Source organism: Anarrhichthys ocellatus, unplaced genomic scaffold (genome assembly GCF_004355925.1).
Source record: "Anarrhichthys ocellatus isolate YVR2014 unplaced genomic scaffold, GSC_Weel_1.0 scaffold15, whole genome shotgun sequence".
Lineage (NCBI taxonomy): Eukaryota > Metazoa > Chordata > Actinopteri > Perciformes > Anarhichadidae > Anarrhichthys > Anarrhichthys ocellatus.
Window position 1 is genome coordinate 3,048,046 of NW_022280045.1, and position 19,868 is coordinate 3,067,913.

Genomic DNA, 19,868 nt, shown 5'->3' on the forward strand with positions numbered 1-19,868 from the left:
GATCCTCGCTCCTGGGAACAGCTTCGCTTCTCTTTTCCTCATTTTCTTAAATGCGTAGTTGTTGTTGTTGCTTTTTTGTTTTTTTTAATCATTCTGAACACGGACATGCTCACTGCACAGCATTCTAAAATAAACTCCTCTAGTGACTTGCCATCGGGAGGAAACTTTCTGCGGATCATCTGTCTCACTTGCCGAGGCAGAAGGCGCCCACTATAACAGCTGTAGGGAGAGGCTGCGCCTCGGGCGCTTTGATTCTCCATTGGACGGCGCTTTCAAGCAGCATTACTACAGGTGGGTCGTTGCTGGAATAGCTGGGGTTCCGTCGCATGCAATTATCAGTAATCATGTGTCGCCATATGCGTGGAAAGCATAGATAGATACGGGTGCGTGCGTGCTCAGAGAGAGAGAGAGGGGGGGGCGGGGGGGGGGAAGCGTGAGCGAGAGAGAGCGCAAAGTGGATTGTCCAGTGTGCTTCAGGTGAATGTTTTTGTCTTGCAGACTAGACCATGAACTCGTCCGCAGGTGCAGGAAACTACCGCAGGGGATCCACCAAGGGAGAGAAGGTAATTTATATTTGAAGCCTCCTCATTTCCACCTCTTGTTCACATTCTGCCGGCATTTCTTTTCCAACCACCAGGCTTAGAATTCACCGTCGCCAATTGGCACGGCGTTGTTGGAGTGTACTTTTGAAGGCGCACAGCTGGCGCGCGAGGAGACAATTTCGTGTCCCTTTTGCTGCGGACTCATCACCCTCAGCAGCAGGAGACGATCAGAGAGGTGTTACGTGCCGTCGAGATGTTGCTGTCTGCCGGGTCTTTTTAAAAATGAATCTCAAACTGTAACTTTTTAAAGATCAGATTCAGTTTCCCCTCTGCGGCTTACTCCAGCGTCATATTCAGTCATTTTTATTTGATACGCATTTATTCAAGTGCAGGATCACTTAAATCAGGAATTGTATGGGAACAACAAGTGCCACTGTTTTGCAACAACCCCATCTGCTTGTATAGAAAGGCATTCCAAAATGTCTTCTCGTTGGTAGTTTTCCACTTGTTTTTAGGAGTTAAGACTCGATAGATCAAATCATTTGATAAGATACTTGTTTGCGAAGTTCTTGCGCTAAATGGAGTGTCTGTCCACACAGCACCTCCATGTGTAGAAAACCCAATTAGGTTGTCCTGATAAGAGTCTGGTTATTTTATATTCCCTCACAGCTCTGACTTGATGTTTTTTTTTCATTTACTTAACTTTAACTTTAAGTCTGTAATTACGTGGATGGATTGCCCTTTTCGATATTTTCACAAAGAAACCACCACAAATCAACCCATAAGGGGAGGAAACATATTTTTCATTAGGCCAATGCCCCAGCTATAGCACTCCCATAATGCCTTTTCTGAGCACCACTCAAATAAAAGATCCAAAGTTAACTTGAATTACACAGGACGACACATCGATTGTGGTTTTCAGTAGGGGATAACAAATATGTTGACGCATGAATCAGTTTCCCTGCATGTGGTACTCTGATGAGGATGCGACAAATCTGTCTGCCTCTAGGGGGCATGTGACCCCCAAAAATGTTTCCAGATTGCAGGCTGTAGTTGGCTATTTTTAAGTGCTCTTGTAAACTGGATGAGACCCAGTGCCACGTGCAGGATTCACAAAAAATAACAAAATATATAAGGATTAGATTAAAGATTAATAATTGAAAAACCTTGAGAATAAGTCAATAGGATGTGGAAATATTTTGCCCCATCAATTCACTAAATTAGTTTCCTCATGCTTAGATCTCACTGCACGTTTTGTTTGATGTGACAGTGTTTCATCCAGTCTTGTCCAACATGGATGTGCGGTGGCTTTCCATGACGATTCACTCATTTCACTTGTCAGTGCTATGGATTGAAATAGACTTTGACTGACTCTTGATATCATCATGACTTCTGTTGAACCGATGCTAGAGTTAGTTTGCCCTCTGCTGGACGCACAAAGTCACACACTGACTCCAGACCAAGCTTCCTTGTCAAAATTATTTTTATTTTCTCGGCATCCTGACTGATAGTTCTCCCTATTATTTAGATTTCACAAGCCTACAGTCTGTTTTTTTTTTTTAAACTAATTTCACCACTTCCGATGAGAAGCTCTGCTTCTGTACATCCCACAGTTTTGCTGACTCCACTTCCTCTACTGCTCGATGCCCAAAGGCCCTGAAGAGTAAAGTTTCTGTGACCAGAGTTCGACTCTTTAAGGGATCCCGGGCATAGCCTATTACATTTTACCATATAATCTGCTGTCAATTTGCATAGAAAAGAAATCATTAAGTCTGGCAGTCGATATCCGAGCTCCCTCCGGCTCTCAGAGGACAGAGCAAAATCGGAGAAAATGTAGACATGTCTTCACTGAAACTCATTACACTCGATTTGGTTATTATGATCCTGCCATGAGAATGAGAGAGCTCTGACTTATAGAAACTTATTAGCCATATGGATATCCATCCATCCATCCATTTTCCTCTGCTTATCCGGGGTCGGGTCGCGGTGGCAACAGGCCAAGCAGGCCGACCCAGACCTCTCTCTCACCGGCAACATGTTCCAGCTCATTCTGGGGGATCCCGAGGCGTTCCCAGGCCAGCTGGGAGATGTAATCTCTCCAGCGTGTTCTGGGTCTTCTCCGGGGTCTCTTCCCAGTTGGACGTGCCTGGAAAACCTCCAGTGAGAGGCGTCCAGGAGGCATCCTAATTAGATGCCCGAACCACCTCAGCTGACTCCTTTCGACGCGAAGGAGTAGCGGCTCTACTCCAAGTTCCCTCCCAATGACTGAGCTCCTTACCCTATCTCTAAGGCCACCCTACGGAGGAAGCTCATTTCGGCCGCTTGTAGCCGCGACCTTGTCCTTTCGGTCACGACCCAGAGTTCGTGACCATAGGTGAGGGTAGGAACGTAGACCGAGTGGTAAATTGAGAGCTTTGCCTTCCGGCTCAACTCCCTCTTCACCAAGACGGTCCGGTGCAGCGCCTGCTTTACTGCTGCAGCCGCACCGATCCGTCTGTCGATCTCCCGCTCCATCTTACCCTCACTCGTGAACAAGACCGTGAGATACTTGAACTCCTTCGCTTGAGGTAGGCACTCCGTCCCCACCTGGAGGGAGCAATCCACCGGTTTCCGGCAGAGCACCATGGCCTCAGATTTGGAGGTGCTAACTCTCATCCATATGGATACACTCTCATTATTTTCTTTTTGCTATTTTCTTCTTGACCCTTTTTCCTCCTCTTGTTTTTTACTTTGTTAAGTATATTTAGTAATCACAGCAATTTTGACATTACTTTAGGAAATTATAACTGAACCAGTCACAGACACTGCCCTTCGCAGACAAAGTGTCAAAAATCAAAGGTCATCAGTAACTGCAGTTATGGCGTTTCAAGCTTTTAATCCCAGCGAATCTTTCAATAAAACCACTGCATATCTTTTGTAATCATACCTTTTCAGTAAGAGTATTTCACGCCTTAGGAGATAACAGGAATAATAAGAAAGAAGATGTAGTTTATTTTGGGAGATCCACTACACAAAGCTCAAACAGTTATTTGGATTTATTGGCTCTTACCAGAACATAAAATGTAATATACAATGCACTAAAATGCAGCTATTCTACATGCAAAACATTTCTATAATGTTTTTTCCAGCCTTTTGATGGTGTCACCACATTACGGTGTTGATTACTGTCGTCCACAACTGTACTGCATTATTAAGCTCCTTGCGATGTTTGTTGTCAGCTGTTGCTGCTTCTGTGGTGAAATCCTTTTTTTGATGTTTTTCTGTAGAGATTATGTTGTGACACCCGAGAGGATTCACAAATCCCAACATCCAAATGTGCTCTGCAGAAAGAGAAGCCGGGCTGGTACATGGACCTGTATGCTTTCTGTTTCTAGTATCTTGTGGTGTTTTAGGACACATGAACACAAGGATCCACAATTCTAAAAACATGTAAATCGTAATGGAAAGAGTACTCAGCATCTTTTAATCACATTCAGACGTGGCCCAGAAATAGCAGGAAACACACTTTGTGTTTTGCCTGACGGTGTCTCATCTGTTGTGCTGGCTGCCTCTGGTGTTGCCTGACGTTTTCAAGGCCAGTACCTTTCTCCTGAGTGTAGCCTTCCATCATTTGCATTTACTGGGAGAGGCTGAGAGGCAGTCAGACGGCTGACAGCGCTCCCTATTTTCCAAGATACGAACAGTATTGTTTCACCCTCTGCAAACAAGTCTCAGTTACTGTCTGTAATGTTCAGGCCCAGCTCAACTGTTTGTATAAATCTGGGGGTCATGTTGCACGTTAGGCTATCATTCAAGTATGTTTCCATGGAACATGATCATAACTTTGATCTGTTTGATCGGGTTTAGTTTCGAGAGCAACTACGTTGGAGGTTGTTTGAAAGTATGTTTTCAAGGATTTGCTGGTTCCCTTGAGTAGACTTGTACAGACAAACTTTCACCGAGACGATTTGTATGCAGCAGGAATACGTGTGGATGAAATGCCTTTCAAAAGCATTCTGTATTCATCTAGTGAGCCCTCTGTATTCCTGCATTCAAACCATTGTGCTTTGAATCGCCTGCTTAAAATGTTTGTATTGCTGCCCACAGCCATTATTAGCCGGGGCAAAATTACTTTCATTTTCAGTGCTTTTCGTCCTACCAGGTGCGCATCTTGATACCATCTGTTTATTTTATCCAGTGGCCGCATTGAGAGTGGTAATGCGGTGGTGAACAATGGCACATTGTTTGATGAAATGAAATCCGGAGACGGAGAAACAACGAGGGACGGCCGCCGGTAAAGGACAACGACCATTCAACAGCAGTCATTTGTCACCGCTAACTGCTGTGCCGTGGATTTGGCTCTCCAGGGAAGGTTTGCTGTAAATGAGAACCGTGTATATGAAAGCTTTTCCTGGCCAGCGGGCGAGCACTGCCAGCTCTTCATCCGTGGGTGCTATGATGCTCTTGCATTGCTCCCACGAGGCGCAGGGTTCATCTGTAGCTGTCACCCACAGCAGATGACCTGATAGAACTCTGCGTGTAGAAGCTGCTTGCATCTCACTGATAAAGACACGCACCGTGGAAAGATAGGCACGAATTCCTGGACTCATTCCCATTCTGTAAAAAAAACAGTGTTGTGTTCTCTATTCATACCTTTGCACCGCCGCCCTTCCCTGAGCTCAAGGAGGAGCTGGTCTGAGAGGCATACCAAGTACAGCAATGTGACTCTGAGGATCCGCAGGGAGGAGCGCTGGTGGAGGATGCTCGTGGCCTTTGAGTTGATTAGCCGGGGATAGGTGCTGTGGTCTGGCTGAAGGTCGAGATCAGAGCCGGGGCTAAGGCCCGGAAAGCAGGAAAGGTTTGCCCGGCCTCATGGGGCATAAAGTTGTGAAGTGAGTTTTGATTGAAACTGTCATGCTGCCCAGTAGCACACACAAAGACACACTAATACACATTTCTACACACACACACACACACACACGCACACACACACATACACACAGGGTGCACACAGTCACACAAACCCTTTGAATGTCCATCTGGATTTGGATGTTATTCCTATAAGGTTGGCAAGTTTATCTTTGTAGCAGTGTGGAAAACACAGTAAAAAACAAAAGTAAGAGTAATACATTATAAGGGATGATTTGCTTCTTGCAATCCACATAGAGCTGTTTGGTATTTACCATTCTCCTTTATTGATCTGTTGATGATTTATCAATTTAATTCAGCAGCTGTAGTCACTCTTAGATAAGCCAAACCCTAAACTGATGATTTCATTTTTTCGCTGTGCTACCTGCTGATAAATCCAGCCTTCTCTCTGGATCTAGAGAGCCATAATGTTTCTCTTAAACATGCTGGTATGTGTGATTTAATAAGACCAAAACGCACACTGTCACTGGGATTTTTTAAGTACTAATATAAACTAATATGTTTTCAATTTGTCTGTGCCATCGTTTTATTGCGCGCACTTAATTAATGATTTTGTTTTGACACCAGCTCTTAAAGGCTTTAACGTCGGCTCACGCTCTGCAAAAATCAGCGGGAGGTGACAAACGGAAGAAGCCAGGCTCAGTAAACAAGTAAAAAAAACAATCACGTTGTTAATCGTCTGCCGGGATGATGGAACAGCACGTCACCTTTGTGCTTTACAACAGTAACGGCGCTGACCTTCTGCACTAATTGCAATTACAGTGACTTACCATGAGCCATGCAATGTTCATAAACATAGGAGTGTATGTCATGGCTGTAAATGTGACAAAAATGAATATGGAAGATGACCAATCAGGGGCTTCTCTAAAGGACCCCGGGGAAATGTCACGGCACAAAATCAGCTCGTTAGCGGCAATGGCTGTAACTACAACCGCCAAGACTTGTTTAAACTCAAAGGACTTTATTATTCCCCGGTAGTCACTGGAGCAATTATTCTCTCAGATGAAACCTTGTCTCCTGTGGTGTGCATGCAAATATGAACTTAAGCTCATTTTTATCCTCGGTGTAGCTTATGGCTTTACATGCTGGCCTGATTAACATGGAACAAAGAAAAACCTTTAAGCGTGCATGCTGTTTCCTTTTGTTCTTGTGTTCTTCATTTAAACTTTTATCGTCTCATGTTCTGTGATTATACTGCCATACCTGCAACTATACGTGCAGCTCTTCATCCTGAGTTTGGTGTCTGTGTGCAAATCAAACACGTACAATATGAGCTGAGGCCCGGCAGTCATTAGTGACAAACTGCTGCAGTTGCAGGGGGAAGAATCCCTCTTTAAACGAGCCAATGAGTCATGGTCAGAAATAAATTCCTCTGACTTTGAATAGAAGTATTTATGAAGGGATGTAGACAATGCCGCTGTCCGTGAAATAAGAACATAGGCGTCACAACTTTATCTTATTCACTTCGCTCCAAAGAATATTTGGCGAGGTCACATTGAAGTGGTGCACATTTTGTCCCATGCATGTTAAATAAGCCGCCGGCTTGAGGCACTGTTCTGCAATGTGATGGCGCCTTAACGACCCTGCGTCGCTTGAATGTTCACACTGCCTCAGCATCTTGATTTCACACACGAGCAAAATGCTGGACATCAGCATCGATACGAGCCATGATTCAGTTCCCGAGTCCGCACCTGAACGGGGTTTGACCGTGTGTGTGTGTGTGTGTGTGTGTGTGTGTGTGTGGCCCTGTGATTCACTGCTCCTGAATGAGTTATGAATGCGTTCTCTGTGCTGGTCTTCTCCAGGTACGGTGCTTCTTGCTGCGGGCTTTTGTCATATTCACTTGGGCAGATTGGTTTAAGAATGGAGAGGACGGTTGTGATTTTCCTTGAAAAAATATGACTACTTCCAGTTCTATAAAAGCCATTTCATTCCCTCTATCCCGTTGCTCCGTGCTGTGTTCTGGTTGAATAAACTGATTACGCTGTTTCAGCCCTGGGATTCAATACACAAGGCTCAAACGCTACATAAATAAAAACAGCTGTGTGGCTTGTACCAGGCTTCTGTCCTGTTAGCATGGCTTGATGTCTGTGTGTGTCTGTGTGCTTGTGTTTGTGTGTGTGTGTGTGTGTGAGTATGTGTGTGATTGTGTGTGTGTGTGTGTGTGTGTGGGTGGGGGTGTTGTATTTTATGATGTAGAAGACAGGCAGCATAAATATTACTTGGGCCTAATCACAACCCAGCTGCACAGAGGACTGAATTGATCCATTTCTTGGTAATATGAGCACACACTCAGAATGAAAAAAAACACACACAGACAGACACACACACACACACACACACACACACACACTGGCAGACAGACAGACAGACAGAGAGACAGACAGACACACACAGACACACACACACACACACACTGGCAGACAGACAGACAGACAGAGAGACAGACAGACACACACACACACACACACACACTTAAAGGGAAAAAATGCCCTGCAGGCAGTATTGGTGCTGATATGTTGAGAAACAATTTGTGTTTATTGTTTATATATACAGTGTGTGTCTGATTTACTTACTCTCCATCTTCGCTGAGAAAACTCAGTTGAAGTGTGTGTGAGACAGGGAGTGAGCCAGGGAGGGAGGGAGGTAGGGAGGGAGGGAGTAAGGACGGGAGAGATAAGTAGTGTTTGGAACAGCCTGAGCAGTGGAGATGCCAATCCACCCTCCCCCGGTGGAGGCGATGCCAGTGTCTGTGTGATGGATTCACCCGGTGAGGAGAGAGGGAGGCGTTTTGGTCGGGCTCTTGGACCCCCGGGTTATCCTCTCCTGTAGCTGGAGGGGAGGGGGGGGGGGGGGGACTTCTCAGGCACCTCCAGCAGCCTCAACTTCACAGTACAAAAAGGTGTGAGCACACACAGCCAGAAGGGAAAGCAAGTGGCACTTTTTCGCCACCATGTCAGTCTTCATAGCCACCCAGCTGAATATAGACACCAGCACTCCTTCCAGAAGGGTAAGGGGCCTCTTTAGCATGCACGGCACGCTGTGAGGGAATGTCTGTGTTTATGGGTATCTCCTGCTCCTGACAGAAAAAAGGCTGCTGAATGTGTTTGATAACAACTGGACAAAGGGTGGCTGTTGGGTGGGGTGGCGGCGGCGGCGGGCTCTCTGCGTCTCTTCTGGTGATCTTGATGGACAAACGCGTCCCGCTTAATTTTCTTTCAAGCGCTGACTTCTAATGAATGGTTTGCCTACATATGCTGTGGAGAATACTTAGTGCCTCATTGTTATTCTTTGTGATGTGTTGCCATCTAATGAGTTCTGGCCATCGTGGGGAAACAGTTGGATAGAAGTATTTATTAGCTGATGCCAGAGATATCTGGAATTCCAGATGATCGGTTTTCATTCCTCTTCGGCATGTTCTGAATTTAAACATTTTTGTTTCCTCTTTGTTTACGTGAAAAATCATTCCGTTTTCTTTGAGGCCAGCTAATTGCTCAATGCTGACTTTTTTTTGCTGCGTTCCTTCTTGCATGCAAATAGGACTGCAAGCAGGATTGAGGAAGAGCAGAAGTTTAGGATAACTTTTGTTGTTCTCAAGCAATTAAAGAGATGTCAAATGTAAGAACAGACACAATCTGATGGTGGTTGTTAGAGTTAAAAGGAATGGCTTGTGTCTCCAGCAGAGAAACACTTAAGTAGACTCTAAACGCAAACACTTTTCTCAGTGGTTGGAGATGTCTAAGAATGTATAGATATACACTATATAAAGAGCCATGTGGAATATTAAACAACCAAAGGGGCGTTCATTTGTAACACCAGAAAAACAATGTAACTCATATCTGAATGAAAAGAAAAGCGGGGGGAAGCAGAGTGGCTCAGATTATGACCTCACATGTGATGAGCTCCCTCCTTTCATTCATTCCAAAGCCTTTTCAGCCCTTGCTTTGCGACACACTATCCATCCACACTCAAACACACATGAGGAAATAAATTCTTAGTGACTCTCCTGTTCAGCTTCTCCGCTCCCGATTCTCCCCCTTCTCCCCCTTCTCCCCCTTCTCCCCCATCATCTGCTGCTGTCACAATCCACAATTGTAGTCTGCTGCTCCCCTCAAACGTAGCCACAGTCTATTTTACCACATCAGCCTGAATTAAACTCCATTTCCTCAGTGACTTATCTGCCGCCATTTCAATTTGGGCTCAGTACACAGCTTCCTTTCATCCGTAATGTACTGGAAGATTCAGCACTTATTCTCCGTAGAAGATAAATAATATGGCAGCTCCAACAGGCTACATGGTCAGCTGGTTTCAGTCCTGGAAAGTAGTATAACAAAGTTGAATTTTTACGCAGGGCACAGACTTTAGAAATGAGCCCGTATACTCGAATATTTACAATAATGGGAATTTATAGTGGAATTTCCACAACAATGGTGCATGAACTGTGGAATCTACATGAGACTCAGTATGCGTTGAAGCTGGTTGTCATGGCATACCTTCAAGTAAATATGAAGTGAACTGAAATCAGCGACTGCTTCAGGGATTTGTGGAAGCTTTCTGGTTTCATGCAGCGGGCAGCGATCGCAACGAAGTGTCGTGACTTGCAGCGCACAGTAAATGAATCCACCGTTGCTACAAGGCCCAAAATGAGCCGAGAGTTGTTGTGTTGGGGTGTAATTTAGTGTTAACGTATTCCTCTGCACAGGCCTTGACTTTGGCCTTCAGTGAGGCATAATTAGATTTTGATAAACAGTGAGAGAGGGAGATGTTTCTGAGAGAGCGAGCAATGGCTATTATTTCTAGACATGTTCAATATAACATTGTGATCCTGATGGGAAAGGCGTATATTTAATCAGTGTTTATCTCATCAATGTTTACCTCTTTCAGCAAAAAGAGACCAACAGATTGTAATTGCTTGTATGTGCACACACTTACTTGGCCAGTGAGATTATGTTGAGAATAAGATGCTCATTCTGATAACACTGGATCTATCTATCTGTCTATATATCTAATATACTATCTATCCAATCTAGAGCAGGAGTTTTCAAAGTCCCCCAAGTGCAACATAAAAAAGTTAATGTTAATATTTTGTCACTCCTATTATCATTACTTGTCTTACAGCTATTCGGGGGATAATAACGCTCTAAACTTTGGAACTAGAGTTCTCATAAAATGGGGTCTCTGGGAACAGGAAGTAGTTTGAAACGTTACCTCGAGTTACCTGCGGGCTGCAACTTGAGCCCCGTTTGTTGAATCTCCGGTAAGTTCTCGAGTTATAAGCCGTGTTATTTTTGGGGGGAGAATTTCTAAGCGAGGTTAATTCAGTGATGGACATCAGAGATAAATACATCCATGAAAAGGGTAAGTCACACTGAATCTAGAGATATGTGTATTGTCTTTGTGTTCAGATGCCACCGACGTATGACGTTACATGTTTTGATGCAAAGTAGCTAATGTTACGGCGCTAAGGGTTTGTTACCTCCATGGGCTGATTGTCACAGCCGCTGTTATTGCTGTGGACCCGTGTTAGCTAAGTAGAGCAAATTTGTTTGTAGAACAACTGCATGCACAGTTTCCTTCCACTCACGCAGTATCGTTGCCTCACATCTCTTTCTCACAGTTTGACCTCTGATCTAGAGTGAAGTTTTATGAAATGTGCAATTCCTGCTTGCACACTTGTTCTGATACACGTTTGATGTACACAACTCAGTTTAAGTGACAACATGAGAGTAACCTATTTATGGCCCTAGTATAATGGACTGTCTTGAGGACATGCTTTAAGATCAAATATATAGGACAGGCCACCAGAAAGCAAAGCAGGGGCATTTAATCTGACACAGTCAGCAGGGTGAATCGAAATAAACAGGCTGTTTCCTCGGTTGGCTCAGCTCAGCATCAAGGGAAATCATTGGAGTCCTGCTAATACCAAATGGAAAAATGGTGCAAAAATGATGTGATTATGGTGGGCTGTAAATACATCCACTCTGTTACATGCATGTGGAGAGGTAATTTCCTTATTCAGCCAAGTGATGTTCAGAGGAAATTAGATATTAGGCTATTGGCCTCCCACCAGACATTGATTGATTGATTGATCCATTTGCTCTTCCATCAAATTAATTTGTGAGTCATTTTGTTGCTGTGTGTCGCATGATGATGGAAACTAGTTGGCCTCTGGTCACATTTCAGTTAGTGCAAACACATTAATATGTGCATCACATTATATTTATATATAATATCAATCATGTGGGACACTGAGCTTAGCCTCAAGCTTATCACCCCACTTAACTCTGTTTTACATATTTTTGAACAAGAAACTACTATAAATGGCCTCAAACACGCTTCATGGATGGAAGTCTTTACACTAAAACAGAAAAGAACCAAATATTAGAAAGCCCAAATTGTTGCTATAAATCATTTTACTGTTTATTTACGTGCTGGACATAAGTTTGCTCACCATTTTCTGTTTCTCTGATTTCTCGGTTCCTCTTGAGTCTTTTTTTTTTTTGTTTGCCAACAAAACTAAAGTGTCTGTGTCTTCTAGGCAGTGCTGGGATTTTACCTGCAGGCTACCTCAGGGTTGCAGTACTCCTTGGCACATGTGAGAACTAGTATTTTAACTTCATTTCCACAATAACCGGAAAGCAAACGACTTACTTCCAGCCCTTTTATACAACAAGATAACACCTGCGCACTTCCAGTTAAATTATGTGGTTACTTCTGTGTTTAAATCCCTCTCTCACCCAAGGGACTTCACTGAGCCCTAAATCCATCACTCACGGCGTGATTAAGTGCACAGACGTGCATTACGTCATTCAGATTAAAATGCATCTGTTATGAGCCTGAAAAATAATTACAATGTCCCATATCACACCTGAAGTAACTTGCACTGGCTCCAACAGCACCATTAGCTATCCACAGAGGTATTAGGTGTGCTGCAGCTATGATCATCATCATCATCATAGCTGTTATTACATGCCTCTCCGCATTTTGCCTCTAATAATGCATGTGCTTGACTGCAGTGATGTTTGTAAGAGCGGGGAAGGCGTACAGCTCCAGTCAGCTGCCGTATCTGCGAGGAGGCGATATGGGGAGTCGAGCTGAGCCTGTGGTTCTCGAGCGAGGTCCTGAGGGGAGCGTTAAAGCAGCCAGGCAGTTCACAATAGCTCCCCAACAAGGTGGTGGAGATTGGAAGACATCTATCAGGGAGGCCGGGGACAGATGTCAAGTGACTCGGACCTATTTCCCCAGTGGGTGCGCAGACCCAGGAAAGGCATTTATGAACTAGAGAAACAAATGATGACAGGGACCAAGGCGAGTGTAAGCGGAGGCTGTCGGAAGCCCGGATGCTCAGCCTGCCCGCAACATAAATCTCTGCTGCAATTAAAAAGCATGCGTCAAACAAATTCAGTTTGTTTATGAAGGACAATTGATTCCAAGTGAAGAGAAACAGGAGGGAAAGGGACTAACTTTAATTAGACAAATGCAGTAATATCCTATACTTTTTGTTTTTGAATGGATGAACAAAAATTTTGAAATCAATATTCTGTATTCTAGATCAATGTTCTATTAAAGAGGTGACATTCATAATACAAGCCACGTTTCAATGAGCCTCCAGCAATTCTTTCAGAGATGAAGATGACTCACCATTTGTCAAAAAAGGGGGGGGGAAAACAATTGAAACTCGCTCTTTGTTCAATGTCAAAAAGAGAATATTTTCATATCTGCTGTTGTATTCAGTCTGCCTTGAGTGCTCTCTGCAATATACTTGATTTCACTTAATGTGAGATGCAAAACAGTGCTATTCAGCCGAATGTGTGAGGGGCTGTTCTGAGCCACGCTTTAGTGCTGCTTTGAAGTTGTACCCATGTGAAGATGACCTATTTCCCAGAAATACGGCTCGGCCCGGTGGAGTGATGGTTTGAGCTGTCACAGTAAGAGGCTGTGGGGTGTTAGCCTGTGGCGTCCATGACAGGGATGGCACAGATTTTAACACTTTGACTCGAGAGTCTTTCCCCTCCCTCCACACATAAGCCAATATTCTGCATTTACCAGAGAGCTGCATATCTTTGGACTGTGAGCATTTCAAGCGTGAATTGTAGTGCCCAATGATACGTGTGGTGGACTGGCTGCAAATACAGTATATGATAGAAAAAGGGAAACTGCATCAGGGAAGAGAGACACTTTTATGTTTTTAATTATTACTGTAAGGGATCCTAAGGAAAGTACAGGACCTTGCTTGCGTTTTGTTTTGTTGCAGGACAAACACATTTGCTGCATGTGACTGTGTTTTTCTGGCTGTTAGTAAAATGAAAAGAATGTTGGCCTGTAGATTTATTGTTCTCGAGTTTATAGCTTCAAGATCTGAATGTTCTCAGAAAACGTGAGCAAAAACAAGAGGGTTTGTTGTTTTACACCTGAGGTAGAGGTGTGGCCAGCCTGCCCTAATCCAGCGCGCCACGGAGAGGCACTCGAGCTCCGTCCTGGGACCAAGTAGGTCTACAGTCACTTGGGAGAAAATGTTAATGTTATGACCTCGTTCATGAAATCGTACACGAGTGCGCCTCGTTAAGCAGACGTTGTAAATGACCGAAAATTAGGTGAAACTCGCGCTGCGCCGGTGGCGTGTTTGTGCGTAAAACGGCACCCCGGAGAAGTGCGGCGACAGAAAGCGCAATACAGTAGCGCTGCTCTCTCTCAGCGCTGGTCACTTCTCATGCAGAGCGCGTCTGCGGAGAGTACACCGCCGAGCTTCCTTCGTCCTTCACACACACAAACAGACACACACACTCTTCGTGCGCCGAGGACGGGCCGCCACGAAACCGAGCCGAAAGTGTCGAAACATTATCTCGCGGTCTTCTCATTTCGCGGATAATCACCGGGAGTCTGGCGGGGGGATCGAGTATCTGATCGGAAACTCGGCGCGCATCCGCCTGCTGCCTCGCTGTGTTGGCGGCGTCAGGAAACTGGAGAGACAGCGTGCTGTGAATACAGATGAGAGACAACTATTGACACCTTCAGCCTACCAGTCTGCTGTGCGCCCGGACAAAAGCTGAAAGGACATCGCTGCTGCCAAGCATTTAGCTTTATATCGGTCTATCATTTCAGGTTGTGAGTCATCTGCTATCCACAGATGCGTATTTACTAGCTCGGTATCTTCACCTTATCTTTTTTTTGTTGTTGTTGCTTCAACCCGGAGGTGAAAACTGGCCGCCTGCCATCGGTCCTCCTCGAGGCGCACAGAAAACCATTAGATCTTCCCTAAAACATTTTTTTTAAATACTCGACTCAGGCGAGACCCGTCTGTGGCTCTGACATGCTGTAAGTTGCTTTATCTGAACTGGACCTATAATATGGCTTCGCTGTATCAGAGATTCAACGGGAAGATTAGCACGGCCAATTCCTTCCCGCACCCACCTGAGGCCAGTCACCTTCTCGGTGGTCAGGTTGCAGACGAGGAAAACGCAGCGAAGACCGCTCAGCAACTCGCCGATGGCAGACCTCACGTCCAGTACCACAAAAAAAGCTCGAAGGAGGATGAGGATGTAAGACACTTCTACTTTATTACCCGACATAACCCTCCCTTATGAAACACATCTCCAGATGTTTGGTTTAGATAAGACACATGCTTCATACAAACACATTAATAAGCCGAGAGTATATCCATGGAGGTATAGAAATGTTTACAGTTTTGGTCAAGAAGTTAGCAGTGTAACTAACTCTTGCTAGAATTTGTTTTATTTTTTTGTGTTGTTTGGTTGCATCATTTTTTTTTCTCAAGCTGTCTTCAGATTCTGTTGGATAAACATCTAAGAGGGCCTGTGAAAGTTGTGGTCACTGTCTGTGTCTTTTGTCGTTTATCACCTTCTTCTTTCATATTTCACTTCATTTTTCTTGGAGCATCCACAGCATTGTTTATCAGACAACGACAATGTGAAAATCACCACCGTCTGATGTGATTTTCTTTAGGTTTTGTGTGTGTGTTTTTTTGGAGGGAGAGCCTGCGCTTTCCTCTTGCACTGTCCACTGCTGAAATAGCAAAGAACATCATTTGGTCATGATTGTCGCAAAACATGGGTGTAGTCTGAAGTTTTTTATCCTTTTAAGTTCATGTTTTTAAAGCTTTGATTTTTGTTTTGTATGCTGGTTTATCACCAATTGTCACCATCTTGACAGTTAATGCACTGGAGCCAGGAAATCAAAATTTTGTCAAAGGGGAAGACGTCCTTGGGCCTCTTAGATGAGTTACACAATTGTCTTTGAAACCCAACGCCAGTAGACATTGACTTGCTACTGCTATGTTATGAGAGATTAGTTGCACTGTTTGGATATAAATCCTATCCAGTTTGGACCTATACTATAAAGCAACAATGACAAGATCTCTATTGTGACTCTGAGTCGAATTCATGTCTCTGACATTTGGTTATGTTGTTACAGTACACTATTGCCATTATAATTGTCTTCAAGTTACCCCAAAATGGATTAAGTTCCCTCATATGAGACAGTATGTGACCTATTGACAGATTTAGCCTCCTAAATACAAGTGCCTAATGAAAGTAAGGCTTTGCTTTGAGCAGATGTTAGATTTTAGCAGTATTTATAGAGCTTTGTACCATTTCGAGTTGTCAATGTCCAGGTTGTCTTTCCAACAGTTTCTTTCTCTGCGAATGCGCACACAGCAAAAATGCAGAACAGCAAATACAAATAGTTAAAAGTTGCACATTGCACAGCTCCTCTCCAACAGATAATGCTTTATTCTTCAAACGTTTTTGGCTACCTTGCCTTCGTGGTGTTCCTGGTGCTTTTATATAGTCTTTTTAAATGTTTCCAACCCGAGACATCTGAAGCAGATATTCACTGATTAGCCCTCTTTGAACCAAAGAGGAGAAACCAACAAGGTAACACAGGTGCTTCAGTCTTTTGGTTTGACTCTCTCTGCCTCCAGTGAGGCCTGATGAAGCGACTCCTTACGTAATATGCGTGTTGCTTGTTTGCAGATGTAGACACTAGTTCCAACCTACAGCAAACACAAGTGTACATAACTGGCCTTTGATCTTTAAATAGCCACCAACGCTGTGATGTTCCTCTGAATTGTTGATGTTCGTCACATCAGGCGGTACGGTTGGCAACAGGCTGAACTCTGACACTTCTCGGGCTGTCAACAACAACAGGCTTGCCATATTTGCCCCATTTCCTTTAAGGACCTCTATATGTTCATTTTATGATAATTCACTGCTGCAAAATTCAAAATTGTGATTTTCCCTAGCAATTAAACCTTGGGATTGGATTTTAGGAGTGTGACCAGGAGATGCTATTGTGCTGCTGGATTTCCAACATATTTATTAGGTTTGCACCGTTAATCTTGGGGTCACCTTTAGTCCTGATGTCCCCCCGAGTCGTGCTGGAGCATGAAATTGCCTTTAGCCTCAGGAGATGAGACTATTTCCTACCCCACCTACCTCTCTGTAAAAGTTTTAACACACTGTTGTTGTTTGCATTTATTTTGCAGAGGGAGAGGGCACAAATTGACTTGGAAATGTCAATTTCATTTCATGTATCCAAATATTTACCTGCATGGTTTTTCATCTTGTTTCTAAAATCCTTCAGATGCAAGTTGAGCTGCATTGTTTTAATCAAAGCTGGGGGAAAAAATGGGAAGTAATTTGTTTTGTAAAAGCTGTTTACTTTGTTTACTGCAGCTTTTGATGTGTGTGTGTGTGTGTGTGTCTGTGTGTGTTTTGCAGGATTGATTAGTTGTTGCTGTGCTCGGGGTATAAGCATCAATACTCTGTGGTAGAGTTTGAGTCACCTAGGAGACATCAGCAGTAGTTATTTTCTCCTCATCGGTACCCTTTACTGCTAATAGAAACCCACAAGTGTCCTTAATTAATGGCTGCTGTATGTAAAGGTGAAATACGCTGACATTTAACCTTCGGACTGGAGCCCGGGATACTTTTATGAGCCGACCTGTATTGACTTTTTCTTTCTGCACAGACAAAAGGAGAGAAAATATAAAAATTTCTCTCTGTTTGTGTCTCACATGGATAGGCGACAAGTGACTCTACAGAAGTCTGGGTAGACAAATTTAACAAAGTTTATGTTATGTTTATTCATGCATGTTTTCTCAGAACCGTGCACGTTTTGTCAGAACCGCATACATGAAGGCTCTCGACTCTTACTCAAAAAGATTTGCTCATTTCTTCTCACTGAAATAGTTGGACTTAAAAATGTGATTTATTTTATTTTCATAAACTTTGACAAAATATAAAGATCAGTATGCAGCACAAGATGACACCCTACAGGAAATAATTTAAAGACAGATCAAACGCGATATATGTACATCAAAAATGGGGCAGCACATTCTCAAGGTAAAAGTAGTGTTTACTTTATGTTTATACGGGTATTGTTTTTCCTTCTTTATCTAAATTCAAATATAAGACCAAGCTTAAAATAAATTCCCTTGAAAAGAATTAGTCCTTACAATCAGAGATTCAAAGGAAGTACTGCCCTTCAGAGAATCAAGTCCACCTGACTCTTCCAATGGCAGACGACCATTTTTAAAGTGCCACTAAAAATAGTTTGACTTCCTGTTTTTCAGTCAAACGTCCTTCATCTCAAAGTGAAGCTCCTATTTTTAGAGTTCTATTGTTTTTGATTTGGTGACCTCAACCGTCTCCATGTGCTTTCTAAGTTTTGGTATTCATTACCTGTCGGTTATGTAAATGAGCTTTACATTTTTACTGATTCACAATTAAGGCACATCATCGCAGGTTCCGGCCTCAAGCTGGATCTCGGAACACTTACTGCACTTAAATCACCGATTTCAGCTACTGGCCTGACTGATTACATCAAAAAGTTAATACTTAGTCAGATTATATTTATTTTTATAAATAGATACATTTTTTATAAGCAAATATGTTCATGTTTAACCGCGAGTCATTAGTGAAAAACCTATTTCTCACAGGGATCTGAGACTGGCATGCTGCTCAATGCATGAGTGATTTTCTTTTTTCTCCTCCTAGGCTACAGATTTTTTATTAAAAGTATACTGGAATTTACAGATGATAGAGAAAAAGTAGGATAATCTCCCTGAGGATCCTGGTGGCAAAGACTTGGTTTTGAAACACGGAGGTTACGCAGGCTACATCTCCGGGGATGAACACAAAGAGCTGTGAGCTATGAGGTTTCTCTTTGAGAGATTCCTGGAGTGTTTTTATAGTGTCACCATTGTATTTCAGTATTCTTAGCTGGGTATACGCGGAGTTCATCCTGTAAAACGTCATCATACCTGCATGGCTGTCATCTTTTGAATTCATTTTAAGATTCACTTTGGTAATATTGTCAAAGGTAAATCCCAAACAGTGTGACTCATTAATCACCCTGACTGTGTGATTTAAGTGTAAAATTTAATTCAGATACTACTGCCCAGGGCTGACACACACACACACACACACACACACACACACACGCCCTGCCTGTCCTCATATGCACTTAGCTGTGCCTTCTACTTCCAGAGATACTCCAGATCTGAGTTTAAACAGTTTGGCCCAGTTCCCAAGTCTTAGTTTTAGCAGTGTGCTTCCCTTTGAGGTCCAGAAGCTCAGATAAGTCAGCCAGATGGGGCTCAACACAAGCAGCCAGACGAAAGAAAGAGAGCAGCGAGATGTGATAGGCCGTCCTCATTATCTCTGTGGTCGGGCTACAGCTGTGTACGCTTCAGGTGCCGACTGCTAACTGATGGCCGTTGCTGGCTTCTTCGTTACCTGGTGCATTCTTCCAAAACTATATGGTGTGATGATGATGATGCCCCCCCCACCCACCCACTAATAACACAGTCCAGTGCAAAAACGCCAGATGTGAATTCAAAGCACGTGCACTTCATGGGACACATGCTGGTGTTCTGAACAGCTCACATACATTTCAATAGGCGACCCTTATGAGAGTCAACGGTTGAGAGATGACAGGGAATGAGGGGACAGAGAGAGGCTGGATTGGAACCAGTGACTTTGCAGTTCATGGTCAGCACATTTTAAGGACAAGTGAGGTGTTGAGGTCACATTTTACCTACTGTTTTATCTGGCAAAGACATAGTACAGTTTAAAAATGTAACATCATGGGACATTTCCCATTACTCTTTTGTCTTCCCTTAGAACAAAACACACATGGTCAGTTCTTAAACCTTAAGTAACTGTTGGGCCACTTGGGGGCAAAAGTGGGAGAGACATTAGCCTTTATTTGGAGTCGTGTGTCTGTCCACCTGACAATCTTAAATCCAATATTAATACTACGTTTCGCTCTGTTTTGCTCTCCAGTCGACTTTGAAATAGAAAATATCGGTCTCCTTAGCTGCTAAATGGTTCACTATGTTCACCAACCAGTCACTTATTTTGTCTATCTGCTGTCTAGTGCTAAGCAGGTAATGTA

General features: G+C 43.5%; 1 protein-coding gene across 2 annotated transcripts in view; it reads left to right on the forward strand.

Moving 5' to 3' along the window:
• Positions 1-19,868, forward strand: part of LOC116387421 (dipeptidyl aminopeptidase-like protein 6) — a 72,086-nt gene continuing 52,218 nt past the window's right edge. Inside the window, exons 1-2 of one of the 2 annotated variants that reach the window (XM_031854477.1) lie at positions 1-291; positions 499-563. In XM_031854477.1, coding sequence (XP_031710337.1) covers positions 507-563 — 57 coding nt within the window. In that variant the 5' untranslated portion in view covers positions 1-291; positions 499-506. Of the gene's footprint in view, positions 292-498; positions 564-13,655; positions 14,990-19,868 lie in introns of those variants that run through there. The other variant, XM_031854475.1, reaches the window with a different exon arrangement.